General features: G+C 43.3%; 1 protein-coding gene across 29 annotated transcripts in view; it reads left to right on the forward strand.

Annotated features, from left to right (window-relative positions):
* Window positions 1-25,282, forward strand: part of EEF1AKMT1 (EEF1A lysine methyltransferase 1) — a 98,701-nt gene that overhangs the window by 10,450 nt on the left and 62,969 nt on the right. For 19 of the 29 annotated variants that reach the window (XM_077973745.1, XM_077973743.1, XM_077973747.1 and 16 more), the window contains exons 2-4: window positions 8,479-8,641; window positions 10,807-10,889; window positions 16,916-17,196. In XM_077973745.1, coding sequence (XP_077829871.1) covers window positions 8,498-8,641; window positions 10,807-10,889; window positions 16,916-17,196 — 508 coding nt within the window. In that variant the 5' untranslated portion in view covers window positions 8,479-8,497. Of the gene's footprint in view, window positions 1-8,478; window positions 8,642-10,806; window positions 10,890-16,915; window positions 17,197-18,418; window positions 20,698-25,282 lie in introns of those variants that run through there. The other 10 variants (XM_077973728.1, XM_077973730.1, XM_077973729.1 and 7 more) reach the window with 2 other exon arrangements.

Below are 25,282 nucleotides of genomic sequence, written 5' to 3' on the forward strand. Positions count from 1 at the left end.
AGAGATCAATAAAATTAATGAACCTTTAGTAAGAAAAAAGAGAAAATAGAAATTACTGACATTAGGAATGAAATGGGGATATCAGTACAGATCCTAAAGACATTAGAAACAATTAGGCACTGCTATAAACATCTCTATACAGATAAATTTTAACAACTTAAATGAAGTGGACCAATTCGTTGAAACTACAAACTACCAGAACTCACCCAATATGAAATTGATAATGTGAATAGCCCTGTAAGTATTGAATTTGCAGTTAAAGGCCTCTCATAACAGAAATTTTCAGGCCAGGCATGGTGGCTCATGCCTGTAATTCCAGCACTTTGGGAGGTCAAGGCGGGTGGTCACTGGAGGTCAGGAGTTTGAGACTGGCCTGGCCAACATGGTGAAGCTCCATCTCTACTAAAAATGCAAAAATTAGCCAGGTGGAGTGGTGGGTCCCTGTAATCCCAGCTACTGGGGAGGCTGAGGCTGGAGAATCACTTGAACCCAGGAGATAGAGGTTGCAGTGAGCTGAGATCGAGCCATTGCACTGCAGCCTGGTGACAATAGCCAAACTCTGTTTCAAAAAAAAAAAAAAAATCAGGCCTTAAATGCTAGGGATGCTGTAACAAAATACCACTGGGTGGCAACTATAGACCAGTGTACCTCCCGAAGATAGGTGACGGAATCCTCAGCAAAATATTAGTAAATATGATCTAGAAATACATAAGAAGAATTATATACCACAATTAAGTGGAACCTATTCCAGGAATGTGAGACTGGTTTAATAGAAAATCAGTCAGTTTAATTTATATCATGAGGTTAAAGAAAAATCATGATTGTGTAAGTTGATATCAAAAAGTTATTTGAAAATTCAACACCCATTCATGACCAAACTTGGCAAACTACTAATAAAGGGAACTTCCTCATCTTAACATAAAACATCTACACTCTGGGTGTAGTGGCTCACACCTGTAATCCCAGCATTTTGGAGGCTGCGGCAGGAAGAACACTTGAGCTCAGCAGTTTGAGACCAGCCTGGGCACCAAAGTGGGACCCCATCTCTATAAAATATAAAAATGTTAGCTGGGCATGGTGACGCACGCCTGTAGTCCCAGCTACTTGGGAGGTTGAGGTGGAAAGATCACTTGAGCCCAGAAGGTTGTGGCTGCATCGTACTTAATGGTGAAAGATTGAATGGCTTCCCACTTAAAATCTGGGACAAGCATAGGATATCTGCTCTTACCACTCCTATTCAACTTACTAGAAGTCCTGGCCGGGCACGATGGTTCATGCCTGTAATCCAGCACTTTGAGAGGCCAAGGTGGGTGGATCACTTCAGGTTAGGAGTTCAAGACCAGCCTGACCAACATGGCGAAACCCCGTCTCTAGTAAAAATGCAAAAAAAAAAAAGTAGCTGGGTGTGGTGGCAGGCACCTGTAATCCCAGCTACTCGGGATGCTGAAGCAGGGAGAATCACTTGAATCCAGGAGGTGGAGGTTGCAGTGAGCCGAGAACACACCATTGCACTCCAGCCTGGTGACAAAGAAAGACTCTGTCTCAAATTAAAAAAAAAAAAAAAAAAGTCCTAGCCAGTGCAATAAGGCAAGAAAAGGAAATAAATGGTATCTAAATTGGAAAGGAATAAATAAAATGATTCCTGATTTCAGAGATGATTTTCTTTTCTTTTTTGAGGTGGAGTTTCCCTCTCGTTGCCCAGGCTGGAGTGCAATGGCGCGATCTCGGCTCACCACAACCTCCGCCTCCCGGGTTCAAGTGATTCTCCTGCCTCAGCCTCCCAAATAGCTGGGATTATAGGCATGTGCCACCACGTCCAGCCAATTTTGTATTTTAAGTAGAGAGAGGGTTTCTCTATGTTGGTCAGGCTGGTCTTGAACTCCCGACCTCAGGTGATCCGCCCACCTCAGCCTCCCAAAGTGCTGGGATTACAGGCATGAACCACCACACCCGGCCAGAGATGATTTTCTAAGTATAAAATCCCAAGGAGTCTCTAAAGGATCTACTAGAAATAATGTAAGAGTTCATCATTATTACAGGATAGAGCAAAACACAAAAATCAGTATTTTTATATATTAACATTTAACACATTGAATCAAATTTGAAAAAATTCATTTACCATTGCCACGTCTCCCTGCTCCCTGAAATGAAATTGATATAAATCTAACAAAACAAGTGCGGTACCTGTGTGTTGAAAATTATAAAAGACTGATGAGGCTGGGAGCAGTGGCTCATGTCTGTAATCCCAGCACTTTGGGAGGCTGAGGTGGGCAGATCACGAGGTCAGGAGATCGAGACCATCCTGGCTAACACAGTGAAACCCCATCTCTACTAAAAATACAAAAAATTAGCTGGGGTCGTGGCAGGGGTGCTTGCAGTCCCAGCTACTCGGGAGGCTAAGGCAGGAGAATGGCATGAACCCAGGAGGTGGAGCTTGCAGTGAGCCGAGATCGCGCCACTGCACTCCAGCCTGGGCAACAGAGCAAGACTCTGTCTCAAAAAAAAAAAAAAAAAAAAAAAAGACTGATTAAATAAATCAAAGATGAACTAAGTAAATTGAGAGATGTGCTATGTTTTATGTTTTATGGATTGGAAGACCCCCCCAAAAATAAAGATACCAATCCTCTCTAAATTGATATACAGTTTTAACACAATGTTTATCAAATTCCCAGGAAGAATTTTTTTTTTTATAGCTATACATAAGCTTATTTTAAACTTTGTAGAGAAAGGCAAAGGAACTAGATTAAAACATTTTTTGAATAAGAAGAGTAAAATACGAAGAAACATGCCAACTGATTTTAAGACTCAATATTCAACTTCAGTCATCAAGAATGGTATTTTCAGTAGACCCAGATCAGTGGGACAGAACAGAGAACCCAGAAATAGACCTATACAAATGTCCCTAACTGATTTTTGACAAAGGTGAAAATGCAATTTCAAAAATAGCCTCCTCAACAAATGTTGGAGCAATTTGTACATCCGCACACAATAACAACAACAAAAAAGAACCTGACCTAAAACTTTTATGTGAAGCATAATAGAAAAAGTTTTATAAAACGTCTTTGGGGCCAAACATGGTGGCTCACACTTGTAATACCAGCACTTTGGGAGGCCAAGGCGAGCAGATCACCTGACGTCAGGAGTTTGAGACCAGCCTGGCCAACATGGCAAAACCCCATCTCGACTAAAAATACAAAAATTAGCTGGTCGTCGTGGCACATGCCTGTGATCCTAGCTACTCAGGAGGCTGAGGCAAGAGATTCACTTGAACCCGGGAGGCAGAAGTTGCAGGGAGCCAAGATTGCGCCACTGCACTCCAGCCTGTGAGACAGAGTGAGTCTCCATCTCAAACAAAAAACAAAACTTCTTTGGGACTCAGTGGTTGACAAATCCTTAGCACCAAATACAAGATCCATAAAAGAAAATGATATATTGAGCTATAGCAAGAGAGATGAGCAGAAATTTTACCAGAGATAAAAAGAGATGGCAGAAATATGAGAACACGTTCAACATTAAGCATTCAGGAAATGTGAATTAACACTACCGGAAGCTAGCACTACACACACATTGAGGCAGCTAAAATAAATACCAAATCCTGGTGAGGATGCAAAGGAACTGGATCTCTCAGATACTGCTAGAGGAAATGTAAAATGGTACAGACACTCAAGAAAAATGTTTGGCAGTTACTTACAAAACTAAACAGAACTATTTACAAAAGACTACATATTGTATGATTCCATTTGTACATGGGATTTTGTTATGTGCAGAGTAACCAAATACATACCGACAAAGTAGATTAGTGGTTGCCTAGGGCTAAGTGTGGATGGGGAGATAGGGATGCACGCTAATAAGGTATGGCAAAAAAAAAAGAGCAAAACTCTTGGGAGTTTTGAAAATGTTCTAAAATGTGATTATAGTGATGGTTGCACAACTCTGAATATACTAAAAGTCACTGAATTATACACTTTATTTTTTTATCTTTTTTTTTTTTTGACACAGGTTCTCATTCTGTTACTCAGGCTGGAGTACAGTGGTATGATCTTGACTCACTGTATCCTATGTCTCCGGACTTAAGCGATCCTCCCACCTCAGCCTCCCATGTAGCTGGGTCTACAGGCACATGCCATCACACTCAGCTAATTTTTAAAAAACATTTTTTAGAGACAAGGTCTCACTGTATTGCCCAGGCTGGCCTCAATCTCCTAGGCCCAAGTGATCCTCCTGCCCCAGCCTCCCACATTCCACCTGAATTGTACACTTTAAATAGATGAATTGTATGGTATATGAATTAGATCTCAATAAGGATGTTCTAAAATTTGCACATTTCACTTCAATAGGCATTTCAAAAACAAACTACATGATTGCAAAGAGAACCCTGACTTTTCTGGCCACAGTAAACCACATAGTACAGGGATTCAGTTCTTCATTTGATAAAACTCTCTTTTAATTTATCATCATGAAATAAATTTTTTGATGTCCTCAAAATACACACACTCTAACCATAAAATCCAACATCATACTCTTGAGCATTTATCCAGAGAAATGAAAATGAATATTCCTATACATTATACGGGAATGTTCACAACAGCTCTATTTGTAATTGCTTAAAATTGGAAACAGCCCAAATGTTTTAGGGGGTGAATGGTTAAGTAAAGTGTGGCCATACTATGGATTACTACTCAGCAATAAAAAGAAATGAATTATTGATACACAGAACATCCTGGGTAAATTTTAAACCATGCTGAGTGAAAAATGACAATCTCAAGTTGTGTAATGTATGATTCCATTTATCTAAAATTCTTGAAGTGACAAAATTATTGAAATGGAGAACAAATTCATGCTCTCCAGGGGTTAGGAATGGAGGGTGAGGTGGGAGAGGATGGGAATGACTTTAAAAAGGTAGTACAACTCATCTCTGTAGTGCTGGTATATTCTGTCTCTTATCCAAGGAAGTGTTTTCATGAATCTACAGTGATAGCATTATCTAGAACTATACACATGTGCATACATGTGCAAATAAATGTGTGTAAAACTGTTGAACTAAATGAGCTCTGTGGATTGTACTGTTCATTTCCTGGTTTGACATTGTATTGTAGTTATATAAGTTGTTACCATTGTGGAAAAATAGGTGGAAGGATACATGGGATGGACCTCCATTATTTTTGCAACTTCCTGTGAATCTGTGATTATTTCAGAGTAGAAAGCTTAGGAATGAGAATTGGTGTAGAAAGTAGAAATATTTATGTCCAAATTATCAGATTCCTTTCCAAAAGATTATGCCAATTTAAATTGTTATCTAAATTAGATAGTATACCAATATCACTACATTCTCATCAGCATTAAGTATGTCCATTATTTCGATGTATTTGTTTTGTCTGTGAATTTTTAAATTTTTATTTTTTAGAATATGTATATTTTAAAAAAATGTTTTATTTTTATTTTAAATTTTAGATTCAGGGCATACATGTGCAGGTTTTTCACATGGGTATATTGGGTGATGATGGAGTTTGGGTTTCTAGTGAACCCATCACCCAATATTGAACATAGTATCTGATAGGTAGTTTTTTCAATCCTTCCCCTACTCTTTCCTGCTCCTCTTTTGGAGTCCCTGGTATCTATTATTTCTGTCTTTATGTCCACCTGTACCCATTGTTTAGCTCCCATCTACAAGTAAGAGCATGTGGTATTTGGTTTTCTGTTTCTCTTTTATTTCACGAAGGATAATAGCCTCTAGCTGCATCCATGTTGCTGCAAAGGACATGATTTCACTCTTTTTTATGGCTGTGTACTAATCCATGGTGTATATGTACCACATTTTCTTTATCCAGCCCATCTTTGATAGGACACTTATGTTGATTCCATGGCTTTACTATTGTGAATAGTCCTGCAATAAACAGACTAGTACAGGGGTCTTTTTGTTTTCCATAGGATTAACTAACTTACATTCATACCAGCAGTGTATAAGCATTCCCTTTTCTCATATCCTTGCCCACATCTGTTATTTTTTGACTTTTTTTTTTTTTTTTTGAGACAGAGTCTTGCTCTGTCGCCCAGGCTAGAGAGCAATGGCACAATATCAGCTCACTGCAAGCTCCACCTCCCGGGTTCACGCCATTCTTTTGCCTCAGCCTCCCGAGTAGCTGGGACTACAGGCGCCTGCCACCAACCTGACTAATTTTTTTGTATTTGTAGTAGAGACGGATTTCACCGTGTTAGCTAGGATGGTTTTGATCTCCTGATCTCGTGATCTGCCCGCCTGGGCCTCCCAAAGTGCTGGGATTACAGGCCTGAGCCATCGTGCCCGGCCTATTTATTGACTTTTTAATAATAGCCATTCCGACTGGTGTGAGATGGCATCTCATTGTGATTTTAATTTGCACTTCTCTGATAATTAGTGATGCTGAGCATTTTTTCATGTTTCTTGGCACTTGTGTGCCTTATTTTGATCATGTACTCTGCCCACTTTTTAATGCGATTCTTTTTTTCTTGTTGATTTAATTTTCTTACAGATTCTGTATATTAGTCTTTTGTTGGATGCATAGTTTGCAAATATTTTTTCCGATTCTGTAGGTTGTCTATTTACTTTGTTGGTTGTTGTTTTTGCTGTGCAGAGCTTTACCATTGGTCAATTTTTTATTTTGTTGCAATTACTTTTGAGGTCTCAGTCATAAATTATTTGCCTAAGCCAATGTCCAAAAGAGTTTTTCTTATATTTTCTCCTAGAGTTTTTATAGTTTGAGGTATTACATTTCAGTCTTTAATACGTCTTGAGTTAATTTTTGTATCTGGTAAGAGGTAGGCGTCCAGTTTTACTCTTCTGCAAATGGCTAGCTAGTTTTCTCAGCACCATTTATTGGATAGAATATCCTTTCCCCATTATTTATTTTTGTTGACTTGGTCGAAGACCAGTTGATTGTATGTGTGTGGCTTTATTTCTGGGTTTTCTATTGTATTCCATTATGTATCTTTTTTTTTTTTAACCTGTACCATGCTGTTTTGGTTATTATAACCTTGTAGTATAGTTTGAAGTCAAGTAATGGGATGCCTCTGGCTTTCTTCTTTTTGCTTAGAATTGCTTTGGCTATTCATTCTCTTTGGTTCCATATGAATTTTAGAATTTTTTTTTAATTCTGTGAAAAATGATGTTTGTAATTTGTTAGGAATTGTATCAGATCTGTAGATTGCTTTGGGCAGTATGATCTACTCTTATGTTGACCATCTGTTTCTCATACTGAGTATATATAAGCTAGCCAAAATACGATACATGATTTATATGCCATAATTTGTTTGACGTATATATAAATAAAACTATTCAGAAGAAATTGGCTTTATATGTTTTAGGGAGACATAAGACATCAATCAGTACATGTTAGGTATATAATGGTTTGGTCCAGAAAGGCAGGACAACTGAAAGTGGAGGGCTTCCTGGTCATAGGTAGAGTCAAAATTTTTTTTGATTGGCAGTTGGTTGAAAGAGTTAAGTTATTATCTTGGAATCAATGGAAAGGAGTGTCTGGATTAAGATAAGGGGTTCTGGAGACCAAGGTTCTTATTATTCTGTAGATGAAGCCTGCAGGCAGCAGGCTTCAGCTAGAAGCGATGCTAAATGCCTCTATCAGACTGAAAAAGGTGCTAGACTCTTAATCACTCCTGGGTCCGGAGAAGACCTGGAAAGAGAAGGGGCTTCTCTATAGTATGTAGATTTTCTCCACAGGAGACAACTTTTCAGGGCCATTTCAAAATATGTCAAAAGGTCGGGTACAGTGGCTCACACCTATAATCCCAGCACTTTGGGAGGCTGAGGCATGCAGATCACGAGGTCAGCAGATCAAGACCATCCTGGCTAACATGGTGAAATCCCATCTCTACTAAAAATACAAAAAAGTAGCCGGACATGGTGGCGGGTGCCTGTAGTTCCAGCTACTGGGGAGGCTGAGGCAGGAGAATGGCGTGAACCCGGGAGGCAGAGCTTACAGTGAGCCAAGATTGGGCCACTGCACTCCAGCCTGGGCGACAGAGCGAGACTCTGTCTCAAAAAAAAAAAAAAAAAAAAATCAGAAAATATATTTGGGGATATTGGGGATAAAATACTTCAACTTCTTTTGGGGCCTGTTATCTGTTGTGTGTGCTATACTAGAGTCAGATTGGAATTTGATATCTTATTGTTACAAAGAGTCTGTTTTGTCACTCTTTAGATCTCTGTTTTAATGTTAATACTGGTCAGTGTGTCTGAATTCCAAAGGAAGGAGAGTATAATGAGATATGTCCTTCCACCGTGGCCTGGTTTTTCAGGTTTACTTGGCCTCAGAAGAGGGATTTATTCAGTTGGCTGGGGGGCTTAGAATTTCATTTTTGGTTTACTTTTATAAAATTCACTTCAGTTTGGATCCTTGGTGTTAAACAAAATTTTTAAAAAATCATTTCTGGATGGGAAGGGGAAACAAAATCTGCACAGAACATTTATTTCTTGATCTGCAGGTTATAAACAACTTGTGAAATGAGTGATTTGGAAGATGACGAGACACCCCAGCTTTCTGCCCACGCCTTAGCAGCTCTCCAGGAATTTTATGCTGAGCAAAAACAACAAATTGACCTAGGCGAGGATGATAAATATAACATTGGAATAATAGAAGAGAATTGGGTAAGTAAATGGCATTTCGCAGCCATCAGGAAGTATTGATGTGAAACCTACTCTGTGCATTAGTCCAGTGTTTTTCTCACCTAAAACCGGAATCTCTGTCACCTGTCATTTGGGATCTGAACCTCTCTATGGGGAGCTAAGACAGAAAGCAGTTAGTGAACATTTTAGAACAGTGTAACAGCTTTCTTGAACAGCTGTTCTTGATTCTGACTATCAGGCTGGTTGGTGATCAGAAGATGGGGTTTTTCAGATAAGGAGATAATGATACAGGATTTTTCTGCTTGGTCACTTTGCAAGGTGGGGACCCTCAGCTGGCAGTACCCCACCCAGGCCTTGCTTGGCCATGCTGGTGTGCCCCAGCTTGGCTGTGTTATAGCTCGTACCCACATTCAGCGGTTCCCAAGCTCTTGTACTACATCTCTTCCCCTTCTGATCATATCCAGAAGACATACATAGCATCGGAGGTACTCACCTCCAGGCTGAATCCCTGAGGATTTTTCACTAAACAAACTGGAGAGTCTGCTTTGGGATGCCCTAATTTGGGTAGGAAAGCCAGAAAGAGACACAGAATCTAAGATAACTCCAGAGCTCCACCATAGCATAGAAAGAAGGAAAAAGTCAGCTCCATTCAGGAAGGAAGTACACAAAAGTCCTCCATACTCTGAGTAAAGCTCTCCTTATTTAAGCAGATCTCAGTTTTGTTGAGATATAATTCACATACTATAAATTCACCTTTTAAAAGTAGAGAAGTCAGTGGTTTTGTTTGTTTGTTTGTTTTTGAGATGGAGTCTCACTCTGTCTCCCAGGCTGGAGTGCAATGGTGCAATCTTGGCTTACTGCAAGTAATCCGCCTCCTGGGTTCAAGCGATTCTCCTGCCTCAGTCTCCTGAGTAGCTGGGATTACAGGAACGTGCCTCCATGCCCGGCTAATATTTTGTATTTTTAGTAGAAGCAGGGTTTCACCATGTTGACTAGGCTGGCTCGAACTCCTGGTCTCAGGTGATCCACCCGCCTTGGCCTCCCAAAGTGCTGGGATTACAGGTGTGAGCCACCACACCCGGCAAGTCAATGGTTTTTAGTAAATTCACAGATAGGTCCAACTATCACCACAGTCAATTTTGGAATATTTTCTTTGCCTCTAAAAGACACCCTATGTCCTTCAGCTGTCACCTCCTAATTCCCCAGTTCTCCCAACGCCTGGCAACCACTAATCCACTTTCTGTCTCTGTAGACTTGCTACTTTGGACATTTCATATAAATGGAATCACACAGTATGTGGCCTTTTGTGTCTGATTTCTTTCGTTCAGTGTAATGTTTCCAACGCTCATCCATGTAGCGTATATCAGTACCCTGTTCCTTTTTATGGCCAAGTAGTAGTTCATTGTATGGATGTACCACATTTTTTCTGTCCGTCCATCAGTTGATGGGCATTTGAGTTGTTTCCACACAGGGCAGATTTTTAAAGCAGAGAACCCCCAGTTGGCATGCCCCATGCAACTAGTTGCCCCCAGCCTGCCATTCAGGGAAGAGAGAGGCCTGTTGGAGAAATAGGTTTGTATGATTGCAGAGGAAAACCATGCTACTTCTTCCATTAAACTCCTGCTTAATTTATAACTATGAATAGATAATTAAAGATCACTAAAATTTTTCTAAAATCATCAATCAGCATGAAACAGAAGGAGCAAGATGAAAAACAAACTTGCCCCCAAGGGAAAAACAAGTAATTCAGGAAACATGCATAAGGTAAGATGAGGCTGTGGGCAAGGAGCACAGTCTGGATTTTGCTGATTGTATTCTCTGGTGTTAGTGAACTCATTCTTCCATCCTCTGTGTTTGTAATTCTTTTCATTGCTAGTTGAACCTAGAAGCTTAGATTCAAGTTCTATTTTCTTTTTTTGGCAAAACTCATACAAAGGTAGGGGTATGTTCTATCGGGAGAAACACTGGTTGTCTCCTTTTGTGGTGTTAATAGCCATTGATACTCAATGCCTGGATTCCATTCATTCATTAAGGGCTTGTATTAATTTAAAGTAATTTCAAAGAAAAATTAATTTTCAAAAGAAAAAAATTTTAAAACTATCTGTCCACTGGTATAGTAGATACAAATTAAAAGAACAAAGCTTATGCCAGTTCTAAAATGTTATCAACCCATTTCTCTGTTACAGCAGTTGAGCCAGTTTTGGTATAGTCAGGAAACTGCTCTGCGACTTGCACAGGAGGCAATTGCAGCTGTAGGAGAAGGTGGCAGGTGAGATTCAAATTTTGTTTCTCTTTTTGGCTTCTAATCTAATGGAATATTTTGAATGTCCTTTCTGGATGACAGATGGTTTGTAAGAAGTCTGAACTATAATCTGCAAATATTGTAGATCATGGTTTGCAGCACATGACAGATTAAGACCTGCTTCAACACTGGGTTTAGAGACCCACTCAGAAACCTATTCATTGTGGAAGGTCTTATCTCTTTTCCTTTTAACATTTTATAACCTGTTTCTTATCCTTATAGAGTTCAGTTCAAAAGAGAAAATCTTAATGTTTGACCATTTTGAAGTTTTAAGAATATAGGTTTTCTTTTTCGTTAATTTGGTATGTATGTATGTATTTATTAATTATTTATCTTGAGATGGAGTCTCGCTCTGTCGCCCAAGCTGGAGTGCAGTGGTGCGATCTTGTCTCACTGCAACCTCCGCCTCCCGGATTCAAGCGATCTCTTGCCTCAGCCTCCAAGCAGCTGGGACTACAGGCACCTGCCACCACGCCCAGCTAATTTTTGTATTTCTAGTAGAGACGGGGTTTCACCATATTGACCAGGCTGGTCTCGAACTCCTGACCTTGTGATCCACTTGCCTTGGCCTCCCAAAGTGCTGGGATTACAGGCGTGAGCCTCCACGCCCAGCCTGGTTTTTACTTTTATCAGAACTTTGCATGCATATAAAGAGTCAAATGGTGACTGGGCGTGGTGGCTCATGCCTGAAATCCCAGCACTTTGGGAGGCTAAGGCAGGCAGATCACCTGAGGTTAGGAGTTTGAGACCAGCCTGGCCAACATGGTGAAACCCTGTCTCTACTAAATACAAAATTAGCTGGGCGTGGTGGTGCATCCTGTAATCCCAGCTACTCAGGAGCCTGAGGCAGGAGAATTGCTTGAACCTGGGAGGCAGAGGTTGCAGTGTGCCAAGATCACACCACCGCACTCCAGCCTGAGAGACAGAGTAAGACTCTGTCTCAAAAAAAAAAAAAAAAAGCCAAAGGGTTCTAAAAGGCTTAATGTATTCTATATCCATATCCCTTATTAACCCCCGAACTCTCTGTCTAAATATCCTATCAGTAAGTTCAAACATATTTCAACTTCTTTAAAAAAAACCTGTTCCCAGGGCTCTGCCACCTGTCCCAGTCTGCATGGTCTCACGCTGGTTTTGCTCCACCTCTTTTCTTGGTATCTCCCTTCATCATCATGCTGGAGTCCTTATACCTGTCTTTCCTTCTAGATTCCCTATTTCCCGTACCCCATCCTAAGTTTACAGCCTTATCATGGTGGCGTACCTCCTCCGATAGCTGCTACAGAAAAGGCACGTAGGAGGGGAGTTTTTAGAACCTTTCATGTCTGAAAATGCTGTTTTCCTACCCTTCCTCTTGATTGTGATGGTTTTGTTGGACAGCACATTCCAGGTTTTGAAGGCGTTGCTCCATTGTCTCCAAACTTCCATACATGCTGTTGAGAAATCCAGTAGCATTCTGATTTCTTATAGGAAACTTGCTTTTTTCTATCCATCCCCAGTATTCAATGTGCCTCACTGTGGAGTTTTTATCTGTTGTCCTGGGTACTGGAGCGCCTTTCATCCTCAACACACATGTCCTTCCGTTTAAGAAATTATCTTACATTATTTTTTTGATTTCTTTCTCCACTTTTTTTTTCTGTTCCTCTTTTTGGAACTTCTTTGAATACTGTACCTGATCTTTTAATTTTCTTCTTTTTCTATTTATTGTCTCTTTACTTTCTGGGAGAATTCCTCAACTTTATCTTCTAAACTTTCTACTGAGTTTACCATACCTGCTACCATGCTTGGAATTGTCTGCAGCTCTGTTTTTTTGGTCTTTGGGTATTTCTTTATTATTGTGTCTTGTTCATCCTTCTGAGGATATTACAGCATTTTTTTTTTTTTTTTTTTTTTTTGAGACGGAGTCTCGCTTTGTCGCCCAGGCTGCAGTGGCCGGATCTCAGCTCACTGCAAGCTCCGCCTCCCGGGTTTACGCCATTCTCCTGCCTCAGCCTCCCGAGTAGCTGGGACTACAGGCGCCCACCACCTCGCCCGGCTAGTTTTTTGTATTTTTAGTAGAGACGGGGTTTCACCATATTAGCCAGGATGGTCTCGATCTCCTGACGTGATCCGCCCGTCTCGGCCTCCCAAAGTGCTGGGATTACAGGCTTGAGCCACCGCGCCCAGCCCAGAATTTTTTAAAGTTCTCTTTTCCCTCTATAGTCTCTGTTTACCTCAAAATGCTTTTTCTGTTTGTTAATTTCATGTGATATATTTATCTAATCTGTGTTCCTTAAGTGTCTGTGGACATTGAAGGCTGGGGCACTCGAAAACTGGGAGCCTCACCTGCTTTGATCTCTACAGTTGGAGCATCTGAATGAGCCATTCTCTTAGGGAACCCCCGTGTCTAAGACTTTTCTTGTAGTTTTGTCAGTGGTCCAGGGAAGGTTCTCCTAATTCCTGACTGGAAGTTACACATCTAGTTGACATCATCCTTGGAGGCATGTGACTGAAAGGCTGGAAGTTTCATCGTCCACTGCGTTTAACTTAATCCTCCTAATTTCCACACAGCACATCATCATCCACTGTGCCTGGCATCCTCCTTCCAAGCATCCCCCCATCCAGAAAACATCCCTCCAGTTCTCTGCCACCGTCATGGGGAGGCAGGCTTTGGGATATAGCAGATAATCCTGAGAAAGAATGCTTCTTAAAATAGGCCTTTCAGTGAAACCTCCCAGTTTTGGCCCCACCTTCACCTCTGCTTCTTGAGTTACCGAGTTCTGTGGCTTCCTGAGCCCTTGCGTGTGCCACCTCGTGAACCAGGGCGTTTCTCAGCTTTCCGGGTGCCAGTGCAGGATTCGGCCATTGCAGGTCTGCCGAGCCCCACTACCCACCCATCTGCTCTTCCGCTTCCTCAGCGTGATTGCTTTAGTCTCCGCTGACACGCCCCTTGGTTTTTGTTCTTGTATTCCTAAATAAGACAACATGAAATCGTACTCTTGTTTTTAGTGGGCTTTCGTGAGGGAGCACATTTACGTGAATGTGTTCAGTCTGCCATCGGTAGTGGGAAATCTTCCATTTTTCTTTTCACTGTTCTTTTTCTTTTTTTGATTATATGTAGTCGTTTAGTAGGTTTTTCTTAGTGACACTGCTTTTACATATACTTTCCTTTTTGCCACTAATACGAGGGCCTTGGAAGCAACTTTTAATCTCATCTGAAAGTCAACTTCAGTATTCATAGGAACTGAGTCATCATTTTAAAGATGAGTAGGAACTGCATTTCTTGAGTGCTTACTGTGTGCCCTCTCCTGCTGTAAGTGTGTTGTCAGGGTCATCTCATTCTATCCTCACATCTCTGTGCATTAGTTCCTGTTACACTCTCCAGTTTAAAGACAGACACTGAGACCAGAGGTTCAGCTACTTGCAGAAGGTCACCCCGTGGGAAGTGGCAAAGCTGGGCTTTCAACATAGGTTCTCTGATCCCACTGCTGCCAGGTAACCACCACCATCCCCACCAGACCCACCAGTCTTTCTGCTCTCATTCCTTCTTGCATCCTGGACCACTGTCCTACCTGAAGTACATCCTTCAGGTGGATTTCTCAGGGAACGCCTGCTGGAGGCAATTTTGTTGTCTGAAAATATCTTTATTTCACCTTCTTTATCGGAAGATGTTTTCATAGTGTGCGTATATAATCCTTGGTTGCAGTTCATTCTCTGTCAGCACAGTCAGGCTATAATCCCACTGTACTCCAGCTTCTTTTCCCCCTCCCACCGCACTGATCCAGAGCTGCCGTGCAGGGAGAGTTGTGTCCTGCTAGCAGGAACACATGTTTCCATAGAAGCATTATGTGATGTCACTGGTTCTGTTATCTGCTGCAGTGTCTTTGGGCTGAGAAGCCTGCTTAGCCTGGCATGAGTACCTAAGATGGGTACCTTGTCTCTGTTAAGAAATGTATCACATATTTTTAAAGCTGAGCGTAATTTTTAAATTAGGTCCTTTTTGGAATGACAATATATGCACATATAAAAATCCAAACGTGACAAAGGAATTGTGAGAAAAGGTCAATCTCTTCTCCATTGTATCCACGTCCCCCAGGCACTCTCCCATGAGGCAGCCATGGTCACTGTCTCTTGGATAGAGGTCACCTGTATAACTATAAGCATATATCCCCACTCCCAGGAAAGCATACTTTACACTGTTCTGTTCCTTGAATATATCTAAAAGATCATTCCTTATCAGCAGAGAGAGGGCTGCTTCAGCCTGTTTTAAATGGCCACAGAACTTTCCATTGTAATAGGCATACCAGCTGGGCACAGTGGCTCACGCCTCCTTTGGGAGGTCAAGGCAGGCAGATGGCTTGAGCTCTGGAGTTTGAGACCAGCCTGTGTAACGTGGCAAAACCACATCTCTGCAACAAAATATAAAAAATTAGTGGCCGGGCAGAGTGGCTCACGCCTGTAATCCCAGTACTTTGGGAGGCCGAGGCAGGTGGATCATGAAGTCAGGAATTCAAGACCAGCCTGGCCAACATGGTGAAACCCCGTCTCTACTAAAAATACAAAAATTAGCCAGGTGTGGTGGCAGGTGCCTGTAATCCCAGCTATTCGGGAGGCTGAGGCAGGAGAATCACTTGAACCTGGGAGGCAGAGGTTTCAGTGAGCCGAGGTCATGCCACTGCACTCCAGCCTGAGCAACAGAGTGAGACCCCGTCTCAAAAAAAAAAAAATAAAATAGGTGTATCACAGTCAACTCAATAATTCCATGTATAGGTTACTTCTAAGCTTTTCGGCAGTTGCTTTTATTTTTATTTTATTTATTTTGTGTTTTTGAGACAGAGTCTCACTCTGTTGCCCAGGCTGGAGTGCAGTGGCGCTATCTCGGCTCACTGCAAGCTCCACCTCCTGGGTTCACGCCATTCTCCTGCCTCGGCCTCCCAAGTAGCTGGGACTACAGATGCCCGCCACCATGCCCGGCTAATTTTTTATATTTTTAGTAGAGACGGGGTTTCACCGTGTCAGCCAGGATGGTCTCGATCTCCTGACCTTGTGATCTGCCCGCCTGGGCCTCCCAAAGTGCTGGGATTACAGGCATGAGCCACCGCGCCCGGCCAGCAGTTGGTTTTCACAATTAACTCTTGGAACGCTACCCATTCATAAACTGTGGGCTGCTGTAATGAGATAGATACTTTAATTTCCTTATACAATAAAGAAGCAAAGCAGAAATTCAGAACAGCTTGTCTGCAGTGAGATCGCATTTTAATGTATCTTTGTGGAGAACTGGAGTGAGCTGGGGAGCTATTTGGGTTTATCTTTCAAGATCATGAATATTACAAAATGACTTTATAGTATTTAGTTGGGACAAAAAGTACTTAAATATCAAAGGCATAGCATGAAAATAATAGGTAAATTTAGGCTTTGGGTTAACTTCAATCTAAATTTTGTCATAATGTGTTCCTGCTATTTTACATTTTTCACTATAAAAACTATAGTCTTTCATATCTCAAAGTTATAAGTTATAGGCTAGGCGCGGTGGCTCAGGCCTATAATCCCAGCACTTTGGGAAGCTGAGGCAGGCACATCACCTGAGGTCAGGAGTTCAAGACCAGCCAAGCAACACGATGAAACCCCATTTCTATTAAAAATACAAAAAAATTAGCCAGGCGCAGTGGCACGTGCTTGTAATCCCAGCTACTCGGAAGCAGTAGCAGGAGAATCGCTTGAACCCGGGAGGCAGAGGTTGCAGTGAGCCGAGATCACGCCACTTCCCTCCAGCCTTGGCAACAGAGTGAGACTCCATCTCAAAAAAAAAAAATTATAAGTTACAGACTTTTAAGTACCAGATTCCTCAAAAATGAGACACTATAAAGTTTTTTCTCAACATTGACTATTACACCAGTTTGCATTGTTTCCTGTAAGAAAATCTGAGCACTCAGACCTGTGTGTTTTTTAGTGAAGTAGTTGTTAACACTGTAATCTCTCTATTAAAGATGTTTCATGAGTGTGTTCATTTTGTCTCCTAGAGTCGCATGTGTGAGTGCCCCTAGTGTTTACCAGAAACTCAGAGAGCTGTGCAGAGAAAACTTTACTGTATATATCTTTGAATATGACAAAAGATTTGCCATGTATGGAGAGGAGTTTATTTTCTATGATTACAATAATCCATTGGACTTACCCGAAAGAATTGCTGCACATAGTTTTGACATCGTAATAGCAGATCCTCCCTATCTTTCGGAGGAATGTCTCAGAAAAACATCAGAAACCATCAAGTACCTGACACGGGGCAAGATTCTGCTGTGCACAGGTAGGTGCTGCATTTCATATCTCATGAAAGTCACTGACAGTGGCTATTCGGGTCTTAAGGGTCAAGAAGAAATCCTGAGTCCACCACCTCCTGTGTGACTTGTGAACAAGTTATTTAACTCTTTGTGCCCTGGATTCCTCACCTGTAAACTAGGACTGATAATACTCTGCCATTAAGGATCCTAAAGAATTAAGTGACACAAAGTACCCAACACCGGGTCTGATGCATGGTGACTGCTTGATGAACGCCAGCTGTTACTTTTACGTACCATTATCAGTAGTAGTGGTATTTTATCCAGCCTCTACACTTTATCAAAGAGAAATTTAGAATCTATAGAGTTTAAGTGAATTGCCTAAGGTTACAGAGTAGACATTAGATTGGGTTAATGTAGAAGATTTTTCCTACTGGTGAGATTGATATACCTTTTTTTTCTCTCTGTAACCTCAAACCACTGGGCTAAGCAGTCCTTCCACCTCAGCCTCCCAAGTAGCTGGGACTTACAGGTGTGTGCAACCAGGCTGGATTTGATATACTTAAGGCAGATACGGTAAAATTCAATAGAGTAAATCTGAGAACTTCAAGGTGGGAGGAAACCTTGGGGCAAGGAATTCTAGACCAGGCTGCGCAACATAGCAAGACTCCATCTCTACAAAAATTTAAAAAATTAGGTGTGGTTATGTGGGCCTCCCAGCCATTTGGGAGATAGAGGTGGTGTGTCTGGAGTGTCTTCCTTCTGGTGGGTTCTTGGTCTCACTGACTTCAAGAATGAAACCGTGGACCTCACGGTGAGTGTTACACTTCTTATAAGTGGCATTTCTGGTGTTTGTTCCTCGTGGTGGGGTGGTGCTCTCACTGATTTCAGAAATGAAGCCACAGACCCTCGTGGTGAGTGTTATAGCTCTTAAAGTTGGTGCAGACCCAAAGAGTGAGCAGCAGCAAGCTTTATTCTGAAGAGCAAAATCAAAACTTCCATACCATGGAAGGGGACAACAGCCGGTTGTGCTGCTGGCTGGGGTGGCCAGCTTTTATTCCCTTGTTTGTCCCCACCCACATCCTGCTGATTGGTCCATTTTACAGAGTGCTGATTGGTCCATTTTACACAGTGCGGATTGGTCCATTTTACACAGTGCTGATTGGTGCGTTTACAATCCCTTAGCTAGACACAGAGTGCTGATTGGTGTGTTTTTACAGAGTGCTGATTGGTGCGTTTATAATCCTTTAGCTAGACAGAAAAGTTCTCCAAGTCCCCACTAGACCCAGGAAGTCCAGCTGGCTTCACCTCTCAGTGGGATGATTGCTTGATCTCTGGAGGTCCAGACTACAGTGAGCTGTGATGGTGCCACTACACTCTAGCCTGGGCACGGAGCAACACTGTCTCAAAGAAAAAAAAAAAAAATCTGAGAACTGAAACCTTACCAACTGACCCATCTCTTTACTTCTGGGCACCTGTGGTGTCCACACCCTTGAGTGCTGTTATGGACGCTATACCCCAGTCACTCTGGGCTGCGTTTGTACCCTGGGCACCCTGCTGGGAACAGGGCTGGGCCGGGAGTGGGGCCACGGGGAGCTGTTCGATGTTCTGGAGCTGGAGTGTGGGGAGGGGCGCCCTGTTCGCACAGATGCCACGGTTGCCTGCGCGCTTATTCACTTCATTGCTTCCTTGAACTCTGTGCACCGCTCTGTGTACCGGCAGGCAGCGCTCTGGACTCATGGAGTGTGCATTTTAGTTTCAGGGGATACTTTAAAAAAATAATAATAAAATAGACTAAAGACTGGAAGCACTAACCCTGAGAAGAGTAACAGAGACCCAGGCACCTGCACTTTGCCCCAGGGAGCTGAGGGGTCAGGAGCCACGGCCGCAGCGGCCCGGGAGGGCAGAGTCGGGGCAGGAGGCCCCCAGTGCCTAACAGAGGGGACCGTGGGCATTGGGGTTTTCTTCGGAAGCCCGAGGCGACGGGACGCAAATTGTCTGAAGACGTAAGACGTTCGCTTTAACTTGACCGAGGTTTTGGGGCGCGTGAACCTTGGCACCGCGGGCTGTTGCTGCACCCCAGGGAGGGCGGTGGCGTCAAAGAAATACTTTGAAGATGAAGTTGAGAGAGCTTGCTGTGTTCGAGTGTGGAGGAGAAAAGAGGAGAGGAGTCAGGGCTGTGGATGCCACCTCCTGCGGGGATGTCACAGGGTAGCTGGCTGTGTGCGGTGGGCCCAGGGCAGGGAGAAATTGGGAGGAGGTGGCAAAAGGGAGTGGGAATACATTCGCACCTGTGTTTGCAAGATTGGATATTACTGAAAAAGAGTCTTGGCTCAACGTTGGGAAATGCTAGTTTTTAGTAATTATTTTTGCTTTGCATATATATGTGTGTGTTTTGCACACATATATTAAATTGCAAAAATATTGGAGAAGGTGAAACGGAGTGTAAAGAAGACTCGCTCCCTCCCCCTACTTGTGAATTGTCAACTAATTGCCACCGGTGGTTCACCTAGAGCCCCTCTCACAGCTCAGGACACACTGAGCTCCGGCTGGGCTGTCACTCTCTGGATTCATTTGCTTTGTTCTCTTCAGGTGCCATCATGGAAGAACAGGCAGCAGAGCTCCTTGGAGTGAAGATGTGCACGTTTGTTCCAAAACACACCCGGAACTTGGCAAATGAGTTCCGCTGTTATGTGAATTATGATTCTGGGCTGGACTGTGGGATCTAATTACAGATGGTGACATAACACGGGAAGGAACCCTGTCACATTCCCCTTTTTGCATTTTCCTAGTAGATTTAAAATATATACTCTCTTCCCCTCCCCCCAAACTGGAGCCGACCTTGCCTGATTTTCAAAATAAAGTACATGACCTTCATTATTGTTTCCTTAGGGAGGGCCTGGCCTCCCTAGAGCTCAGTCTTCTGCCAACCTGAATTCATGGAATTCGAGTTGGAAGAAACCTTAGAACCTGCGTGATGTACTCTCCTCGTCTAACATATGTCAAAACAGCAGAACAGTTGCGTGGCTTGCCCAAGGGCTCCTGAATGAGACAGGATCTTGGCCTCTGCCTTGGGCCAGAGCAGTCTGGTAGCATCCTAGGGCTTGTGAGGACCCCCACCCCCATGTCCCACCCCAGCCCTCCAAGGACACAGACTTGCCTCCATGAAAAAAGGCAATAATCCAATAACTAGCATCTGAATGCCTCTTGGAGCTCTCCTCCTCCAGGTTCTAGGTGGGCTGCGAGGGATGACAGGTGCCCAGGTGCCCTCCCCACATGGCTCAGACTCAGCACCCTCCCTCTGAACTGCCTGAGAAAATGAAAGATCCATTTGTAAACCAAACACCAGGACCAAAAAATGAAGCTGGGACGAGAGTGCTAGATTCTCAACTGTTCAGAAAATATGCCTCTGTGCATACCCCAGAGCACGTCTCAGCAATCAGAAGTGAACACGCAGCATGGCTGGGTCTCGAGGGCGTGATGCTGATGGAAGAGCTGCGCCGCACAGGCCACACACTGGATGATTCTAGGTATGACATTCCAGGGAGGAGAGATTCGTGGGTGCAGGGGGAGCATCAGGATGGGGCGAAGGGGATGGGTGGCCCACAAATGGGAGTTCTCCTTGCTGGTGGCGTGTTCTTTGTCTTGTCTGTGGTGGTGGCTTCATGAACGTGCCATGTGGCAGCATCGCATAGAACCACACAGAGATGAGCTCGTGTGAAACTGTTGAACTTGGAATGGGGTCTGTGGGTTGAGCCGGTGTCCATTTTCTGATTGTGACACTGCACTATAATTATGTAAGATGTTACCATTAGGTAAACTCGGTGTAGGGCATGAGACCTATCAGTATATTTTTGCAATTTCCTGGGAATCTACAATCATTTCAAAATAAAAACTTTCCAAAAAATTAATGCCCTCTTTCTGGGAAAGGATTATACTTCCCCACCTGATAAGACTTGCTTTGGCCAACAAAATGTGAAAGATGGCCGGGTGCTGTGGCTGCTGTGGCTCGTGCCTGTAATCCCAGCACTTTGGGAGGCCAAGGAAGGCGGATCAGTTGAGTCCAAGAGTTCGAGACCAGCCTGGGCAACATGGTGAAACCTTGTCTCTACCAAAAATAAAAAAAAATTAAAAAATTAGCTGGGCATGGTGGCACACTTCTGTAGTCCCAGCCACTTGAGAGGCTGAGGTGGGAGGATCACCTGAGCCCCAGAGGGCGAGGCTGCCGTGAACCGTGATGCACTACTGCACTCCAGCCTGAATGACAGAGCCAGACCCTGTCTCAAAAACAAAAACAAAAAAACCCCAAAATGTGAAAGGAAGTGATGTGACATTTCCAGCCTCTGGCTGTGAGTGGAGCAGGGCCACCGCCCACCTGCCAGGGATGCGAGGAGAACCAGGAATGAGCCTGTGTCATAGAACCATGGGCTTATTACCCACTAGAGCAAAACCCAATCTGTCGTGACCAAGCCAGAGAGGAGGCCTGGGTCAGGGAAGCCTGGAGGACAGGCCTGGTCTTTTTTGCTGCTGCTTAGCCCTCAGCTGCCCGACTTCTGGACAACATTTAATTTACTTTAAAAATCACTCTTTTCAGTGTGGTGGCTCACACCTGAAATCCCAGCACTCTGGGAGGCCGAGGCAGGTGTATTACCTGAGGTCAGGAGTTAAAGACCAGCCTGGTCAACATGATGAAACCCCGTCTCTACTAAAAACACAAAAATTAGTTGGGCATGGTGGCGGGCGCCTGTAATCCCATCTATTCAGGAGGCTGAGGCAGGAGAATCACTTGAACCTCGGAGGCAGAGGTTGCAGTGAGCTGAGATGGTGCCATTGCACTCCAGCCTGGGTGACGAACAAAACTCGATCTCAAAAAAAAAATCACTCTTTTTATGAGACATTGGTATTTTTATCACTGTACAGGCACCTGGCCTTTGTTAAGTATTCAATAAGTGTTCTTTAAAAAATAACCCCTACCTTATTATTTCCATATGTAGTTTGCTCTGTGTGTAATTTGTTACATTGTAGTAACAAACTATGTACAGAAATGCAATGTTTAACTTAGGAACTGTGGGAGAGTAGTAGTCTAGAAATAACAGAATTGTAGTTGTCCTATAAATCCAGCGTTTAGTTGAAGAGAAACCTTATTTTTTCACAGGAGGTGAGGGAGAGAAGGGACAAAGTTGGATTCCTATCAAAAAATGTACAAACATTGTAAGTTAGGAGGCTTATGAAATGAAGTGACAGCATTTTTTGTTTAATAAGCAGCCAACATGTTTCATGGCTTTGGACCCTGGTGTGATTTTGATTTTAGCAAATCTGTGTTCATATATAATCCACTTCTAGGTTTCATAAAAGGCCATCTATACCTCTGCAACCTTATATTTAAAAAAACTCATTAGGCCTGGTATGTTCCTTTGGGCGGTTAATTAGGTGGGAGGCGTTGGGCTGGGTGATGCCCACAGTTGTCATGCCATCTGGAATCCCCAAGGCTCCCTCACCGCCTGTACCTTAGCAAAGCACTGCAGAGGTTAAAAGGAATGTTTTTAATCCACATCTTTTTAAGTCCTTCCTGATTCGTGGGAAGGGTAGAAGAATAATTTCTGTTTTGCTAACAAAATTCCAGCACTTCTCAGAAACTCTTCAGATGTGTGTCTGGGGTGATGAGGGCCTGAACGGCAAGAACAGATGAAAGGCAGTGGGAACTTGAAGACCACATTTCAGATGGGGCTTCTGTACTCCTCCTTTCATTCCTTCCTAAAATCAGAGCTGGCACCAGTTACTAAAAATGACCATTTCCCCCCTTTGCCCTGCTGGAAGAGATGCGGTAAGACATAATGAGATAACTGGCCCCTGACTGTGGAACTGTTGGTATTTGCAGAGTGTTTTTGGATTTCTGTTCCCAAATGATTCCATTTTTGTAGAACAAGTATATAATTGAAATACTGTCACTTGGAAACGATCTTCAGGAACCAGCAAAGCACCTCCATTCCAAAGGCTGCCACAGAATCCTCCAGGTAGAATTCATGTGAAGGAAACATGCACTTTTCTGGGAGGAGGGGAAGAAGCTCTGAAATGTGCAATATCATGTGTTGCCCCCCCCACAAATCCTGGGAATGAAAGGCATGGAGGGAAATGTGTGAAATAAATCAAGTGGATCTGGGAGTAGGGAGGGAGATGTCACTGAACTTTGGCTGGCACAATTTATCTAGCCAGTAAACTTCCTTATTTGTTTGATAAAACACAATACCAACCTCCCATCTCTGCAACAACCCCCCACCAAAAAAAACCCTTCAGTTTTAGCAAGAGAAAAAAATTTTGTCCCAAAAAGATCTTGTTTTGAAACAGTACCTTCCCAAGCTTAGCCACCACCTCTAATTTCAACATATTATATTTAAAAGCTGCTGCCCAGTTAAAGTTCTACACTTTGTTTTATTTCTTTATTATTTTGTCAGGTTTTTTTGTTTGTTTGTTTGTTTGCTTGTTTTGTTTTGAGACAGAATCTTGCTCTGTCACCCAGACTGGAGTGCAGTGCCACGATCTCAGCTCACTGCAACCTCTGCCTCCCTGGTTCAAGCAAGTCTCCTGTCTCAGCCTCCTGAGTAGCTGGGACTACAGGCACCCAGCACCGTGCCAGCTAATTTTTGTATTTTTAGTAGAGACAGGGTTTCACCATCTTGGCCAGGCTGGTCTTGAACTCTTGACCTCGTGATCCCCCCGCCTTGGCCTCCCAAAGTGCTGGGATTACAGGTGTGAGCCACCGCATCCAGCCTTTTTTTTTTTTTTTTTAATTGAGATGGAGTTTCACTCTTGTTTTCCAGGCTGCAGTGCAATGGCGTGATCTTGGCTCACCACAACCTCCGCCTCCTAGGTTCAAGTGATTCTCCTGCCTCAGCCTCCTGAGTAGCTGGGATTACAGTTGCGCACCACCATGTCCAGCTAATTTTTTTGTATTTTTAGTAGAGATGGGGTTTCACCATGCTGGTCAGGCTGGTCTCCAACTCCTGACCACAGGTGATCCACCTACCTCAGCCTCCCAAAGTGCTGGGGTTATAGGTGTAAGCCACCCTGTATTGAAGCACCCGACCCAGTGATTTCATTTTAAACTTATCTTTTGTACAAAAAAAGTGTACAGACTGTCACTTACAATCTGTCACTTGTAAGTGACAGATGCCTCCTAAAGCGACATAACATGGAGAAGGCTTAGCTTGATGTTTATTTTCAGTGTGGCTTATAAATGACTGCAATGATGCGTCCATGTCCACACATGTGTTCATGTGTGCCAGGCACTGTGCCAGGTACTTTGCTAACAGTGTTGAGTCCTCACAGGGTGGGCGCTGTGACCTCATTTCACACGGAAGGAAAATGAAGCGTAGTGGGGCGAAGGGAGCAGGTTCATAGAGTGGCACCCAGGCGCGAGGTGCTTGAGCAGCTTTGTGGTTTCATCATTTTAGTGGACGAGGGAGATTGTCTTGCTCACCACCGCCTTGCAGGAGCTAGTGACTGGAACCAGGCAGGTGCCCAGTAGATGGTCACTAAGTGGATGAATGTATAGTACAGAGAAAAAACACAGAGGCTGCCTTTCTCGATCTTCAAATGGAAAGCTCATTTCTCCTGTTGGGAATGTGCTACCTTTTAGCAAGCGGAGGGTAAACGAATAATTAATGCAGTGAATAAAATCATGACATTTTCCCCACGCAGAGAGTTTCCTCTCCTTGGGTGCCCTTCCTCCAAGGCTTGCACTATTTATATTTGAAGAGTGACCTGGAAAGTGTTACACGACAGCAGTGATAATGGAAAAAACACCTAAGTCGCTGCTTTAAAAGGCAGTTCTGGGCCAGGCGTGGTGGCTCATGCCTGTAATCCCAGCACTTTGGGAGACCGAGGCAGGCGGATCACGAGGTCAGGAGATTGAGACCATCCTAACACAATGAAACCCCGTCTCTACTAAAAATACAAAAAATTAGCCGGGCATGGTGGCGGCACCTGTAGCCCCAGCTACTCGGGAGGCTGAGGCAGGAGAATGGCGTGAACCTGGGAGGTGGAGCTTGCAGTGAGCTGAGATTGCGCCACTGCACTCCAGCCTGGGCAACAGAGAGAGTCTCTGACTCAAAAAAA

Source organism: Macaca mulatta, chromosome 17 (assembly GCF_049350105.2).
Source record: "Macaca mulatta isolate MMU2019108-1 chromosome 17, T2T-MMU8v2.0, whole genome shotgun sequence".
Classification (NCBI taxonomy): Eukaryota; Metazoa; Chordata; class Mammalia; order Primates; family Cercopithecidae; genus Macaca; species Macaca mulatta.